At 43.2% G+C, this 14,074-nt stretch overlaps 1 protein-coding gene across 4 annotated transcripts in view; it reads left to right on the top strand.

The window, feature by feature from the left end:
• FAM81A (family with sequence similarity 81 member A) overlaps positions 1-14,074 on the top strand; it is a 73,316-nt gene that overhangs the window by 42,276 nt on the left and 16,966 nt on the right. For all 4 annotated transcript variants that reach the window (XM_014446947.2, XM_006104683.3, XM_006104681.3 and 1 more), the window contains exons 5-6: positions 8,614-8,743; positions 10,444-10,550. In XM_014446947.2, the coding sequence (XP_014302433.1) occupies positions 8,614-8,743; positions 10,444-10,550 (237 nt within the window). The remainder of the gene's footprint in view (positions 1-8,613; positions 8,744-10,443; positions 10,551-14,074) is intronic.

The following is a 14,074-nucleotide window of genomic DNA, read 5'->3' as shown; positions in this document are numbered from 1 at the left end:
ATCAATAAAATATATTAATTTAAAAAAAATAGAGTCACGCACAGGAGTTGTGGAGCTCATAGGCAATTTAAGTCAGCCTGAGGTGAAGTTGAGAGTGGTTTGCAAAGGGCAGGAGTGGAAAAAAGGGACTCAGGAACCAAGGATTCTTTGGAGCAGAGAGCACTAGTGGCGGGAGGTGTTTTTGCAGACAACACCTGAAGGGCTTTGCATGCTGGGCATGTGGATTTGCATCTGCTGGGTGAACAGCAGTCTAAGAGCAGAGATTGAATGGAGGACTCGTTGACTCCTCTTGGGTGGTTTTCTATCCACATCTGAGTGAACTCCAATCTCCTTAGTATGACCTTGCTGACTTCCTCACCTCTCTTTATCTTAGCACTGTACCTTTTAGCAGTGATCAACTAACTGCTTGTTATGTCCTGAATGAGCCACGCTTCCTATTTCAGAGCCTTTGCATATGCTGTTCTTATACCCAGCATGCCTTTCCTCTTTTTCTAACTTCTGGTCAGCCTTTAAAATATTGCTCAAATGTCACCTCCTCCAGGAAGTCTTCCCAGATAGCCCATGCTCCTGCGCTCCCCTAGCATTCTTTGTTCTATTGAGTATCTCTATTGTCTTCACTGTCTTGGAGTGGAGTACCATCTTTTATTTTTGTAGCTCAAGCGTCTGGGAATAGTCCCTGGAAAATAGTAGATCTAGAAAATCACTGTAATAGGACAGAAAACTTGAATTCTTTTTGTGGAGATTGGCTTAAAGGAAACTACAGCTCTGTTATAGCTCTCAGAACAGTGAGAAGTTAGAAGAGCTTCAGAGTGGCAGGACAGAGTAGAGACCTCAGGAGAACTTTGAGGATCTTCTTGCTCACTTTTAGGCAGATGAAGAGTAAGCGAAGCAATATATGTAAGAGGCCTAGTGCCGTGCATGGGATGGCATGTGAAATTATCCTGGTTCTAATTATAAAATGGAGAAGTTATTTTGAAATACTTTCAGAAGTTTTACGTTCCCCCCCCCTGCAATTTCTTATTAGCTCCCCTACCCAGCTTGTTCCTTCTCTGTAACAAATATTTTCATCCTGCAACAATTAGAAGTGTATTAGGAGTACCACATGTCTTTTGTTTTTATATTTGTCTTTCCCGTATAATGTTAATGAGCCTTTAATTGTTGAAATAAACTCATGTGAAGTAAAAATTCTTTGGCAAAGTTTTGGCTTTCTTGAATTGGTTATGTTATTGTATTGAAGGAATCTGAATGAACTTTTAAAATGATATTCTTAAATTACTGGGCTGCTATATATATTTAAAAAAATATTTTTATTGATTTCAGAGAGAAAGGGAGAGAGAGAGAGAGAGAGAGAGAGAGAGAGAGAGAGAGAGAGAGAATGAGAGAGAATGATTGATCGCCTGCCTCCTGCACGCCCCACTCTGGGGATCGAGCCCGAAACCGGGGGATGAGCCCTGAACGGGAATTGAATCATGACCTCCTGGTTCATAGGTTGATGCTCAACCACTGAGCCACACCAGTTGGGCTGGGCTGCTATATTATTTCAGATTTATTTCATAGTGTTTTGGATCCATTGGTGATGTAATTGATAGGAAACAGACCCTGATACCTCCCACGTAGATCCAGCTGGGAGGGACAAAGGCAAATTTGCCATGGAGGTGAGAGACACTTACCCCCACTAAGCATAGCACACCCTAAAAAAGACTTTCTCAGAGGTTCCCATTTCTCTCTAAAGCAGAGCTCAGGGCTTTCCTGTTCTTAATGGTATATTTGGTCCATTTTTGCCCTGTCTTCTTCATTTTTCCAAGACTCAACGGCCACATCCACTTTCCTCTGTGAAGTCTGTTTGCATGATGTTAGAGCCTTAGAGAATTATCGGTATACTAAGTCAGATGTGCAAATTCCTGCAAGGTACACAAGCCCGGGTGCAAAGAAAAAAACAGATAAGTTGGACATCATCAGATTAAAGACTTTTGGGGATGATGTGTAATGCTGTTCTGAACATTCACATAGTTTTTGTGTGGTCATATGTTTTCATTTCTCTTGCATATATATACCTAGGAGTGTAATTGTTGAGTAATGTGGTAGCTCTAACTTTTGAAGAACAGAACAGTCAGACTGTTTTCCAAAGTGGCCACACCATTTTACTGCCAGCAGCAGTGTATGAGGGCTCCCATTTCTCTACATTCAACACTTATCTGTCTTTTTTATTACAGCCAACCTAGGGGGTGTGAAATGGCATTATGTGGTTTTGGTTTGCATTTCCCTTAATGACTAATGGTATTGAACATCACTTAATGTGCTTATTGGTGATTTCTCTGCTTTGTAGAACTCACTCAGATCCTGTGCCCATTTTTAAATTGGGTTATTTGTCTCTTTATTATTGTAGGAGCACTTTGTGTATTCCAGATACAATTCTCTGATCAGATATTTGAAAAAAGTTTCCCCATTCTGTTTTCTTTTCATTTCCTTAATGGGGTCCATGTGGGTCTATTTTTAAAAAAATTCTGTCTCTTTATTGCTATTCTCTATTTAATGAGACATTGTCATTAGACTTTACTTTTTAAAGCATGTTTCTTTGACTACATTTATAATGGCTGCCTTGAGTTTTATCTTTTAAATTTGACGTCTGCTCTTTCACAGGCAGCTTCTGTCTGCTCCTTCCCCATGTATAGGTCACATTTTCCTGGTTCTTTGCATGTCTCAGGCTTTTTGTTAACAACTGGGCGTTTCAGGTAATATGTTGTTGCAATCTGGTATCCTGACACACACCCTTGGGTCTGTTGTTGTTTGTTCAATGACTTGGCTGGACTGTGTTAGTGATGTCTATCTCCCCTACAGTATGGAGCCTCAGATGTCACTCCTCAGAAGGTACAAAGTCACCTTGCAGTTATAGTGGTTTCAGCAAGGCTCTCTGTCTCTTCCCCTGATTGGTATTAAGCCGTCTGCCTCTGTTGGAACCACACCCAAATTTTAGCTCTACTAATTGCTGGCATATTGCTCTACTGTTTTTGAAGTGCCCTAGAACATACATTGCTCTGTGATCTGACTCAATTAAATTATTGCCAGCACTTACGGGTTTAATGATGTATATATACACTAGTTACATACGTATGTGTGTATATATACACACGCACACATACATATATGTTAATTATTACACATACATACATATATATTATTATAATATGGAAGATGAGAAAATGTTTTAAATGTCATTGCTTTTGGTTGCTGTGCCACCATGTCACAAGCTGTAAGAGAAGTTCTGCTTAAGCATGTTGCCCATCATACCTGTTGCTCAACTTTGGGACCCTGTTGGCCAAGTGGTAGAGTCATTCTGCCACCTGATGGCCACAATTAGGAAGTGTAGCTGGGAGATAGCTGCCAAAAGACTGGAAAAGGAAAATTTGCAATCTGTAATAGAAAACATCAAGGATGAACTAGGACAACTGATCAGATTCATTGCAAATTCTTGTTTAGCTAAAGTTATTGAGCATGCGCACAGCTATGTTAGAGTGCTGAGGCTGTCTTTTATGAGTGTTTTTTGAAAAGACAAGAATGATGTCTTTGCTTCAATACTAGCTGAAATAGCAATATTGCTTTCCCATATATCTATATCTATATCTATATATCTATATATATAATTTTATATATGTAAATACATATTTGTGTATATAATTTCAAACTTATAAAAATATGCAAGAGTCACCATTTGTTAACATTTTGTTCCATTTACTCTATTATTCTTTCATATATAAAATTTATTTCTGAAACATTTGAGAGTAAGAATAACATTGTTTTTGGCATTAGAAACACAAGTTGATTTCACTGTGTATGTTTTCTGATGAGAGGCTTTGGTATTACTCACTGTGAGTCTCACTACTTTCCCTGCCCGCCCTACTCCTTTATTTATAAAAGTACGTAAGTGATATATGCTGGTAATAAACAATCAGGCATACTATGAAATATATGAAATGGAGAATGAAGGCTCACCAGCTCCATCTCTGTTTTACTCCTTAGAGGTAACTAATGTTAACAATTTGGTGTCTGTCAGCCCTAACCAGTTTGGCTCAGTGGATAGAGCGTCAGCCTGAGGACTGAAGGGTCCCAGGTTCGATTCCAGTCAAGGGCATATACCTTGGTTGCGGGCACATCCCCAGTAGGGGGTGTGCAGGAGGCAGCTGATCGATGTTTCTCTCTCATTGATGTTCCTCTCTGTAAAAAATCAATAAAATATATTAAAAAAAAAACAATTTGGTGTCTGTCCTCTTAAGACTTTTCTTATACATTGTTGTAAAGTAATTATCATTGTGGTAATATAATGATTTGCAGCAAAACAATTACCTAACAGTGTGATTTTAATGTCACTAAAGTACATTTTTAGAGACTCCTTCCATGTGGGCTGTGGGCGATACATTTCTTAATCTTTGTATGTCTGGCTGTCTTTATCTTTATTTTGCACTTATTCTTGGATGATAGTTTATTTTTCTTAAATTCTTAAAGGTATTTCTCCATCATCTTGTGATATCTCTTGTCTTCTGATATGTGTTGTGTGCTCTTACACTCAGTTTTTGGCAGATTACCAGTCTTTAGTCTCTGGTAGCTTTTTAAGATTTTATCTTTACTGTGGGCTATCTGAATCTCACCATGCTCCATTTATTTTTACTTATCCCACTTTGTATTCATTAAATACTTTAAAATTCATGTCTGTCTTCAGTTTAATGAAATTGCCAGCACTCACACCTCAAATATTGCATATCTGTCATTCTCTACATCTCCTCCTCCTCCTTCTTCTTTGTTAAATATGTTTTTTTATTTTAGAGAGAAAGGAAGGGAGATGGAGAGAGAGAGAAACATCATTGGCTGCCTCCTGCACGCCCCCTACTGGGGACAGAGCCTGCCACCTGCATGTGCCCTGCCCTAATTGACCTGGTGACCTTTCTGCACATGGAACAATGTGGCCAGCTGAGCCACACTGACCAGGGCCATTTCCTTCTTTTGAAACTCAACTTCTCCTGGACTTATGTTAGCATTTCTTTATCCGTCCTCCTTGTTTTATAACCATTTTTCATGTTTTGAATCTCTGTCTACCTTTACTGCATTCTGAGTGAGCTCCTTGCCACTATCTTCTAATTCACTGATTTTATCCTCAATCATGTCTAATCTAGAGTTTGACTGGTCTATCAAGACAACTCTGTAGTTTATTCCCAGGATTTCTAATTTTTTCTCTTACATACTCGTTCTCCTTTCACCTCTGCCTGTTTTTGTTTACTACTTTAGCATCCTCTTGATCAGTGGTTCTCAACCTTCTGGCCCTTTAAATACAGTTCCTCATGTTGTGACCCAACCATAAAATTATTTTCGTTGCTACTTCATAACTGTAATGTTGCTACTGTTATGAATCGTAATGTAAATATCTGATATGCAGGATGGTCTTAGGCGGCCCCTGTGAAAGGGTCGTTTGACCGCCAAAGGGGTCGCGACCCACAGGTTGAGAACCGCTGCTCTTGATGGGTGTTAATCTATCTTTGTTATTTTGTAGTATCTTAAATATATTTATTTTAAACTTATTTGACCCCAGTTGTGCTTCCCATAGCTGGTGGAGCCCCACTCAAGTCTCTGGTTTCAGTTACCCTGGCCACAAGTGGAGCCAGTTCTTGCCCTTCTTGCTCTGTGGGAACTAAACTTTCTTCTTTCTACTATTGGTTTTCAGATACAGAGCCCCAGCAAGCCTCTGACACCAGCAAAGCATTTGCTGTGCTCTATCTTCTGCACCATCTCTCTGCTTTCCACTTTCTCCCATTCCTTTTACCCTTTGGCTTTATACCTTTTTTATAACATTCATTTGGTGTCATCTTGATAGATATTCAGGAGGGAGCCAAGATGAGGGCATGTGTGTTGTCCACCATGTTTAACTGAAATACCAGGTAGTAGTTCCTGTTTGCAATATTTTAATACAAAGTGATTAGTAAATTGGTTAAATATGATAGCTTATTAGAAAGCCTACCAAGCACTAGCATGGTCTCTAATTTTTATTTATGGCTTATAAAGCACAAACCTGTAATATTTTATTTTCTCCAGCTTCTGGAGGGATATAATTTAACTTTTGTTAATTAGTTTGCTGTTGATTGCAAATACTCGATGTGATTTAGAAAGTGAGACTCTTTTCGGTATCTACGTCTTTTAGGGAATAGTCCATAAACCTTGTTCAGGCCTCAGTGCGGATGTACATCTTAAAGAACACATCCTCAACGCTTGTAGGATGATTGTAGATGGCTGATTTACTGAACGTGTGACTGGCCATAGGTTGTTCTTCCTGAGTATTTATGACTTATTCAGCAAGTGCCCAAACAATCTTCTGAGCTCATTTGTCTGAATCAGGGGGATAGTGAACAGATGTCAAATGTAATCCCCATCAGTAATAGGAAAATATAGGTATAGATTGCATCGCATTTGGGAGTAGTGGCATAATCGTTTAAAAATCTAGATTGTTATAGTGTGTGTGCTGGAGAGATGAAGTTCTCACTATACTGTGTTTGGTATAGCAGACATTCTACAGCTACTTACTGAGTGAATGAATGGATTGTGGCCTGGGGTTCCAACCACAGCCTCTTCACTTGACTGTATGTTGCCTTGAACCTGACCTGCCTTTCATGACAGGGACCTAGGCCCACATGTCTCTGGCTCTGGCTTCCTTATACTCCAGCCCCATTTCTGCTTCATGGGGGCCCAGGCAACGATGGTGGGATAGTGCTTATTCCATAAAATTATAACATATTTTTTGTACATGGCTATTGATCAAAACATTTTCCTTGTGGAATTGTTTTTTCTGATTAAAAAATTATATGTACTTATTGCAGGAAAGTTGTGCTCGTCAGAAAAGAATGAAAAATACAATAACCACACATGATCCAGAGATAGTTGGTTAGTATTTTGTAAGCTTTCATGTGATAGTTTAATGATCATCTGCATCAAGGTTCACGCAAGCAAACAGAAAACACTCCATTTTAGCAGGAAGGGCTTTCACATAGAAAATCACAGCTTGCAAAAGCAGTGGGAGCTGTGGGGAGGCAAAGGGCAGGAAACTTACTGGCTTTCGGGAAAATAGGCAGCACGAGAATCACAGAAAGGGCCTCGGCGCCCCCAACACGGAAGTCAGGGGTTTCAGGAGTGTGCCTGGAAGCGGCTGCACACCCACCCGGCAGGGTCCCCAGGCGCCTGCCCGCCCACTGCTGCAGAGCGGAATAGGGCTTCCCCTTCTCCTCCACCTTCCACCTCCTGCAGAAGCGCCTCCCACGGGTGGATCTAAATCAGACCACGCCAGTGAGGGAATCCGGGAAGTGCAGTTTGGGGGCTCCTGCCCCGAGGAGATACAGAGAGCTTTCCCAAGGAGCAAACAGGCTGTGGCGGCTCTGAGTGGCCCCCTCATGGGATTGCTTTCTCTTGTCAGTAGTCTTCCAATATCTGTTTTCTAAGTCTCTCACCATGAGTTATTTCCATGAATGTCTGGCCACCTCTTATTCTAGGCAAAATGAACCCCCAGATATACTGTTTGAAGCTCTGCCCACTGTGAGGGTTTCCCTTCTGTAATAACCTTAGGACCACTCCTGAGCAGGCTTTTCAGTGTCAGCAGCCTTCTAGAAGGTGCCAGCCTATTGGGTGTGACCATCTGTAAATCAGGCCTGACCTCTTCTCCCTCAGTCCACTTGGGCATCAAAAAACTCCTCCAGAGGCCACAGGTGTGAGTTGAAGGAAGTTGGTACAGTAGCAGGGCGGGATGCCACGGGAGTCTGGGCTCATGCAGTTTGCGTAGCCTTTGCAATCTGTTCGGGCTTGATGTCTGTACGTACCCCTCCCCTCAAGGATGGGGTGCTGCTCAGCGCCCACCTGTATGCAGTCTCCCCCAGTGCCCAGTGGCAAGCCAGCAGCTACTTCTCCAGGCACGACCGATCGTGTTGGGACGGGATGACTGCTCTAAACCCCTCGGGATCTATCCTGTGACCCTCCTGTTAGGTATGTCACCCGTGGACAGAGGCTGGTACACAGCGTATCTGCCACCGATACTTGGAGCACCACTGGAACTGCCAAGGGGTGTAAGGCCCGAGGGGCAGAGCCACTTCCCTGGCAGCGTGGACCAGCTGCAGGGCCTTCCCTGGCCCTGGGCCCCTCAAAGCAGACAGCCTTCTAGGTGGTTAAGAGGAGCATTTCTAATGTGGTGGAAATTGCCTCCAAAATGCAACATCCCCCCCGCCCCCCCACCCCGCCACACACACACCCATGAAAAGGCGGAGGTGGTTCTGAAGACGACAGACCACATCCGCACACTGTAGTGTTTTGTAACTGGGCTCTCACTGCAGATACGGTTTTGTAGTCATGATCATTGTAAGCCTGAGGCCCTTTGATGGTGACATCTCGAGTCTTTTTAAGCACACCCCTGTGGTTTAACATAAAAACCATAGTGAGGGCAGCTCTCTGAATTCCTTTGAGCCTCTGTTAAAAAGAGTGGCTCGTCGCGCAGTTTCTTTGAGGGGGGTCATGCATTGTAGAGCAGGCAAGGAAGCCGAGCACTTGTTTTGAAACGTGAATGAGAATGAGCTTTGTCGTTTGCCTGGACAGGTGTGACGCCAGCATAGCCAGACTCTCCGCGGAGCACAAATCCACCTACGAGGGCCTTCAGCACTTGAACAAAGAACAGCAAGCTGCCAAACTTATCTTGGAAACGAAGATCAAGGACGCAGAGGGCCAGGTATGACCCGTTTCAGGGAGCTGTTTAAAGTGGTCATTGTAGACCGAACTTGGCTAGAGAACCCAACTATGCTGATGATCTGAACACTGCTGCCTCCGTGTCATTCCTTCCTCACCGACTCCGTCCACACCTTTGGGAACCCCTGGGCCTGCTGGGGCTGGACCCCAACAATAAACGTGCTGTATGGGCTCTGAATCACTGTCTCTCCATCAGAGGACAGCTGTCCCACCTGGCCCCAGCTTTTTCCTTCTAAAAAATAAATAAATAAAAGTGGTCATTGTTCTCAGCTAAGAGTACCATGGTGCGGCCTTTTACAGGGGAGACTAGTTCAGGCACCCGGCATAAGCATGATCTCTTTTCTCTGCTTCTTCCTTCCTTTGCGTCACTGGAGTGGCGCTTCATTACTAAGGCAACCACATCACCGAGATTTTTCGGTACAGTCCTAATTCCAAAGATCCTTTCCCTTCATTCTGAAAACAATTACGACATTCCAATTGTAACTCCAAAACTACCCCTCGCACAGGTAAGCGATCAGCATCCTTTCACACGCCAGTCGTCCCAATTTGGGGTTTGGGAAAAGGTTGCTATATTCACCGGGACTAGTCTGTATGTGGGAAGAAATTAGGGCAAAGCTGGAGGATAGGCCGGCTAGTGGATTTTCAGTATTCCACCTTGAAAATTCACAGGTTAATTTCAAAAAGCAAAATTCTTGGCATTTAACGTTTGCTTTTTGGCCACTTACAACTTTCCCTTTTCCATAATGGGGCCTGTCTTTCTGGGATTTCCCCAGTGTGTGCTCTACTTGCTCTTCTTCACTTTAAGGGGGATTATGCCAGGAAAGTGGGGCATCTGGTCAACTTATTGGATTCAAAAGACTTGTGTCCTAACTACATCCAATAAGTAGGTAAATCTGCGTATGTGAAAAGCAGACATTATAAAACCATGAAAAGAAGAATAAAATGACAAGGCCAATACTTTTTATCACAGAATGAGTGAGGATAAAATTATTACATCAGAAAATAAATGCGAAGGAAATATTAAGCTTTCTGATAGCCAAGCCAAGTGTAATACATCTAGAAATCCATAAAAAGAGATTTTTTTTATTTGTTCTGGATCTGAAAAATACTTGTTTCATGAATCTTTAAGGAACATTTCAGAAAATTAAGACATTTCATATAGCACTAGTTTTATGTTACATAGTAGTAAAAAGACAAGGGAAATGGATAGGCAGTGGGAGGGAGAAAGGAGTAGGAAGGGTGCGTAGTTACAAATTATGTCTTCTGGGAACTAAACAATACAGAGGTAAATCTGGGACCTTAATGGATTTTGTAAGTGATAAGAATTCCATTCTCTGTGACTAGAAGCTACATTACTGGTAGAAATTTCAGGATAAAAGTGACTATATTTTGTGCCAGCAGGTGGCAGTAGTGTACCTGGGCAGAAACTGGGCTAGCTCATCAGAGATCTGTAAGCTCAGTGCTCAGTGCACAGGGAACATTTTGGCAGTGCTGCTGGTCTTGGTTTTTGATGGGGCCTGTAAAAGAAAATGGAAGTGGAGGGATGAGGTGAAGTCCTAAATGATTGTATTAAATTAGACTGAATCTTCATGCCATTTGTCTAGACTATAACTTACAAAATGTTTTCTTAAATGACCTCTGAAAAGGTTCAATGTGATATTCCACACAAAGTCTCTTTTCCAGATTTCTCAGCTTTTGAACAGAGTGGACTTGTCAATATCCGAGCAAAGCACCAAACTGAAGATGTCCCACAGAGATAGCAACCACCAGCTTCAGCTCTTGGATACTAAGTAAGTCATCAACTTATAAACATTTTATTTCTAATGGTAGAAGTTCTTAATGAACTTATTCAGTACTACAATTTCCTTCTCTTATTTATTTATTGCATAAACAAAGTGACAACTGTACTGGAAGTTGAAAGGAAAAGTATCTGTGCAGCATGCTGTCGCTTCACCTTCCTCATTTTTGTTTTTCTTGGTTGGATAATCATCCATCCATTCATTCGATAAATAGTTGAGCACTGGCCAAGGTGCTGAGGATCAGTAATGAAGAGAAACAGACTGTTCTAGTCCTTGTGTAGCTGATAGTCTAGCCCAGGGGTGGGCAAACTTTTTGACTCGAGGGCCACAATGGGTTCTTAAACTGGACTGGAGGGCCGGAACAAAAGCATGGATGGAGTGTTTGTGTGAACTAATATAAATTCAAAGTAAACATCATTACATAAAAGGGTACAGTCTTTTTTTTTTTTTAGTTTTATTCATTTCAAACGGGCCGGATCCGGCCCGCGGGCTGTAGTTTGCCCACGGCTGGTCTAGGGCCATGGTCAGCAAACTGCGGCTCTCGAGCCACATGCGGCTCTTTGGCCCCTTGAGTGTGGCTCTTCCACAAAATACCACCTGCGGGCGCACACGTACAGTGCGATTGAAACTTCGTGGCCCATGCGCAGAAGTTGGTATTTTGTGGAAGAGCCACACTCAAGGGGCCAAAGAGCCGCATGTGGCTCGCGAGCCGCAGGTTGCCGAGCCGCAGTTTGCCGACCACTGGTCTAGGGTGTTGATGAGCATGGATTAAATAATGATTGCAGCAAGCACTTGCTATGTCATTACTAACAGTGAAGAGTGCTTTGGAGGACAGGGGCACGGTGTGGTAGGCTGACTAATGGTCCCCCAAATGTCACCACGTAACCCTTGTGAATAGGGCACCTTGCATGGCAAAAAGGGACTTTGATATGCGATTAAGATTTTAAAATGGGAAAATTATTTGGGTGAACCCGATGTCACCCTTAGAGTCCCTATGAGAGGGGGCAGGAAGGTCAGAGTCAGAGAGAAGACCACGTGACATGGAAGCCAAGATTGGAGTTATGTGCCTTGACGGTGGAGGAAGGGGCCACACGCAATGGAAGCTGAAAAAGGCAAGAAAATGATTCTCCCCCCCAGAGCCTCCAGAAGGAACCACCTCTGCTCACACCTCGACCTCAGTCCGGTGAAGCTGATTTCAGACCTCTGGCCTTCAGAACTATAAGAAAATGAACGTGTTGTTTTTAGCCACCAGGTTTGTGGGCACTTGTCACAGCAGCCGCCGGGAGCTAATACAGTGGTGTTGTGAGGGTGCAAGGCAGAGGCCTGGGTGTGAGCCTTCCTGAGGAGGCGATGTTTGGAGTAAGAGATGAAGAATGAGTGGAATTCACTGGGTAAAGAGAGAGGTGAGAACATACAGGATGGGAGAGCCCATCTTGGGAGAAGTGTGGCATATAGAAACTGCAAGATGGCCAAGGTGGCTGGAACAGAGACGTGTGGCTGGAGAGGAGGCGGGCCAGCTGGCCGGGCCGTGTAGACCTTGGCCGGCACTTTCCATCACTGAGCAGCAAGGAGCCACTGGAAGATTTTAAGCAGATAAAGTGATTTATACATAATTTTTTTTCAATGGCCTTGATTGCAGTTGGAAATGGGTCACAAGGATCAGTTAGGGGCACCGTTTCGGCAGTCCAGGTGGGAGAGGCCTGCACCAGGGTGATCCTGAGCTATCTAGTTGGTGCCCTGTGATTTGGTGCCCTGTAATTTGCTACACTTCCACATTTTGTTATAGTGACCCTTTAGTTATAGTGGCCCTTTCAACTGCACTTGCCTGCAGCGAAGCTCATCTTCTCAATCACAAAACCATACACCTTCTCCCATCATGAAGCTTCATGACCTCCCATTTTCCAGCCAAAGCAGAGCCAGCATTGACTGTATATGCATGTGTTTGTCCATGTGTGTGTGTGTGTGTACATATGTGTATATTTGACAATACATTTTTAAAAGATGACTGCAGTATGGAACTTGGTTAGAGGCTTATGGAAATTTAAATTAAACATTCTCTGGATCTTTACATCTCAGTGCCTCCATGTTTAATGCTATTTCAGGATTGTTGCCAATTTAACAGGGATTTACCTGTGAAAACCACATTTTTCCCTCTCATTGCCTGTATTTATATAATTGTTGAGTTATGTCACCATTTCTCATAGATACTATAAGCTGGCCAAGCACAGAAAGATCTCTCCAATCCTCTTTCTTTGATCACACAGGAACAAAAGAAACCTTTTAGTATTTTACTAGTCAGCAGACATGAACATCTTTATTTTTCTTCCTACAACTTGCAGTCTAGAAGTGTACACACAAGGCTGGTCACAGAGGCCAGCAGGCACAGCCTGGGGCCTCTGTGGGGTGGGGGATGTATTGGAGACCCAAACGGTGAACCCCTGCTGGATGAACTAGGAAAAAGCCACAGAGATCACAAGGAAACTTACTGTCTAATCTTGCCTCTGGGTAGAGGAATAAAAGCTAGTCTTGAGTATCAGGATCCTAGCACAAGCTATATATAGACTTAGAACGGTAGTTCCCATTACCCAGAGGGCTTGAAGAAAACCACAGGAACTGTGGTATCTGCTGGGAGCCGGTCCATCCTTGCTGCAGAGAAGAAACATCTGCACAGCATATGTTTCGAAGTACCTGACGTATATGGCATACTGTTCTTAATGTTTGCTCTCCTTAGTGCCATGTGTTTTGACCAAGGTCACCTCTCCAAGAAAGGTTGTTTCCCCAGGTGGGGATCTTTCCCTGAGGTTAGGGAGGGGATACAACCCCTTAATTAAGTGCCAGGCGGGTAGTTAAGCTACATAATCTTTATTCCCTGGAATGGAGATAAGAAACGCCCTAACCTTTGTAATAGAAATTGACAGGATTAAAATCGGCTGGTATAAATACGGATGTAACAAGACAATAAACAACACAACCTGATCAGATCCTCATCAGAACCTCATCAGCTCCTCATCAGATCCACACCAGATCGTCATCAGATCCTCATCACATCATCATCAGATCCTAACCAGAACCTAGCCAGAGAACATGGCAAAAGATCCTGGACAGAACCTGGCTACAGAACTTCACTGGAGAACCTAGACAGAACTTGGCAAAAGAACCTGGATAGAACCTGGCTAAAGAACCTGGAGACCGAACCTGGCTGGAGAATTTGGAAACCCTGGCTGGAGAACCTAGCAAGAGAACATGGACACATCTGGCTACAGAACTTGGCAAGAGAACCTAGACAGAACTTGGCTGGAGATCCTGAAGGGAGAACCTCGCTATGCTGATGAACTGAACCCAGTTTACATGTCATTCATTCTTCGCCGACTTCGTCCACACCTTTGGGGATCCCTGGACCCGTTGCCGGGAGCCGGTCCATCCTTGCTGCTTGACACAGTCGCTGCAGGAAAGAGACATCTGCACAGCATATGTTTCAAGGGACCTGGCATATATAGCATATTGTTCTTAATATG

The sequence above is a fragment of the Myotis lucifugus genome, unplaced genomic scaffold (assembly GCF_000147115.1).
Source record: "Myotis lucifugus unplaced genomic scaffold, Myoluc2.0 scaffold_588, whole genome shotgun sequence".
In the NCBI taxonomy this organism is placed as follows: domain Eukaryota; kingdom Metazoa; phylum Chordata; class Mammalia; order Chiroptera; family Vespertilionidae; genus Myotis; species Myotis lucifugus.
This window is presented reverse-complemented; position numbering and strand designations above follow the sequence as displayed.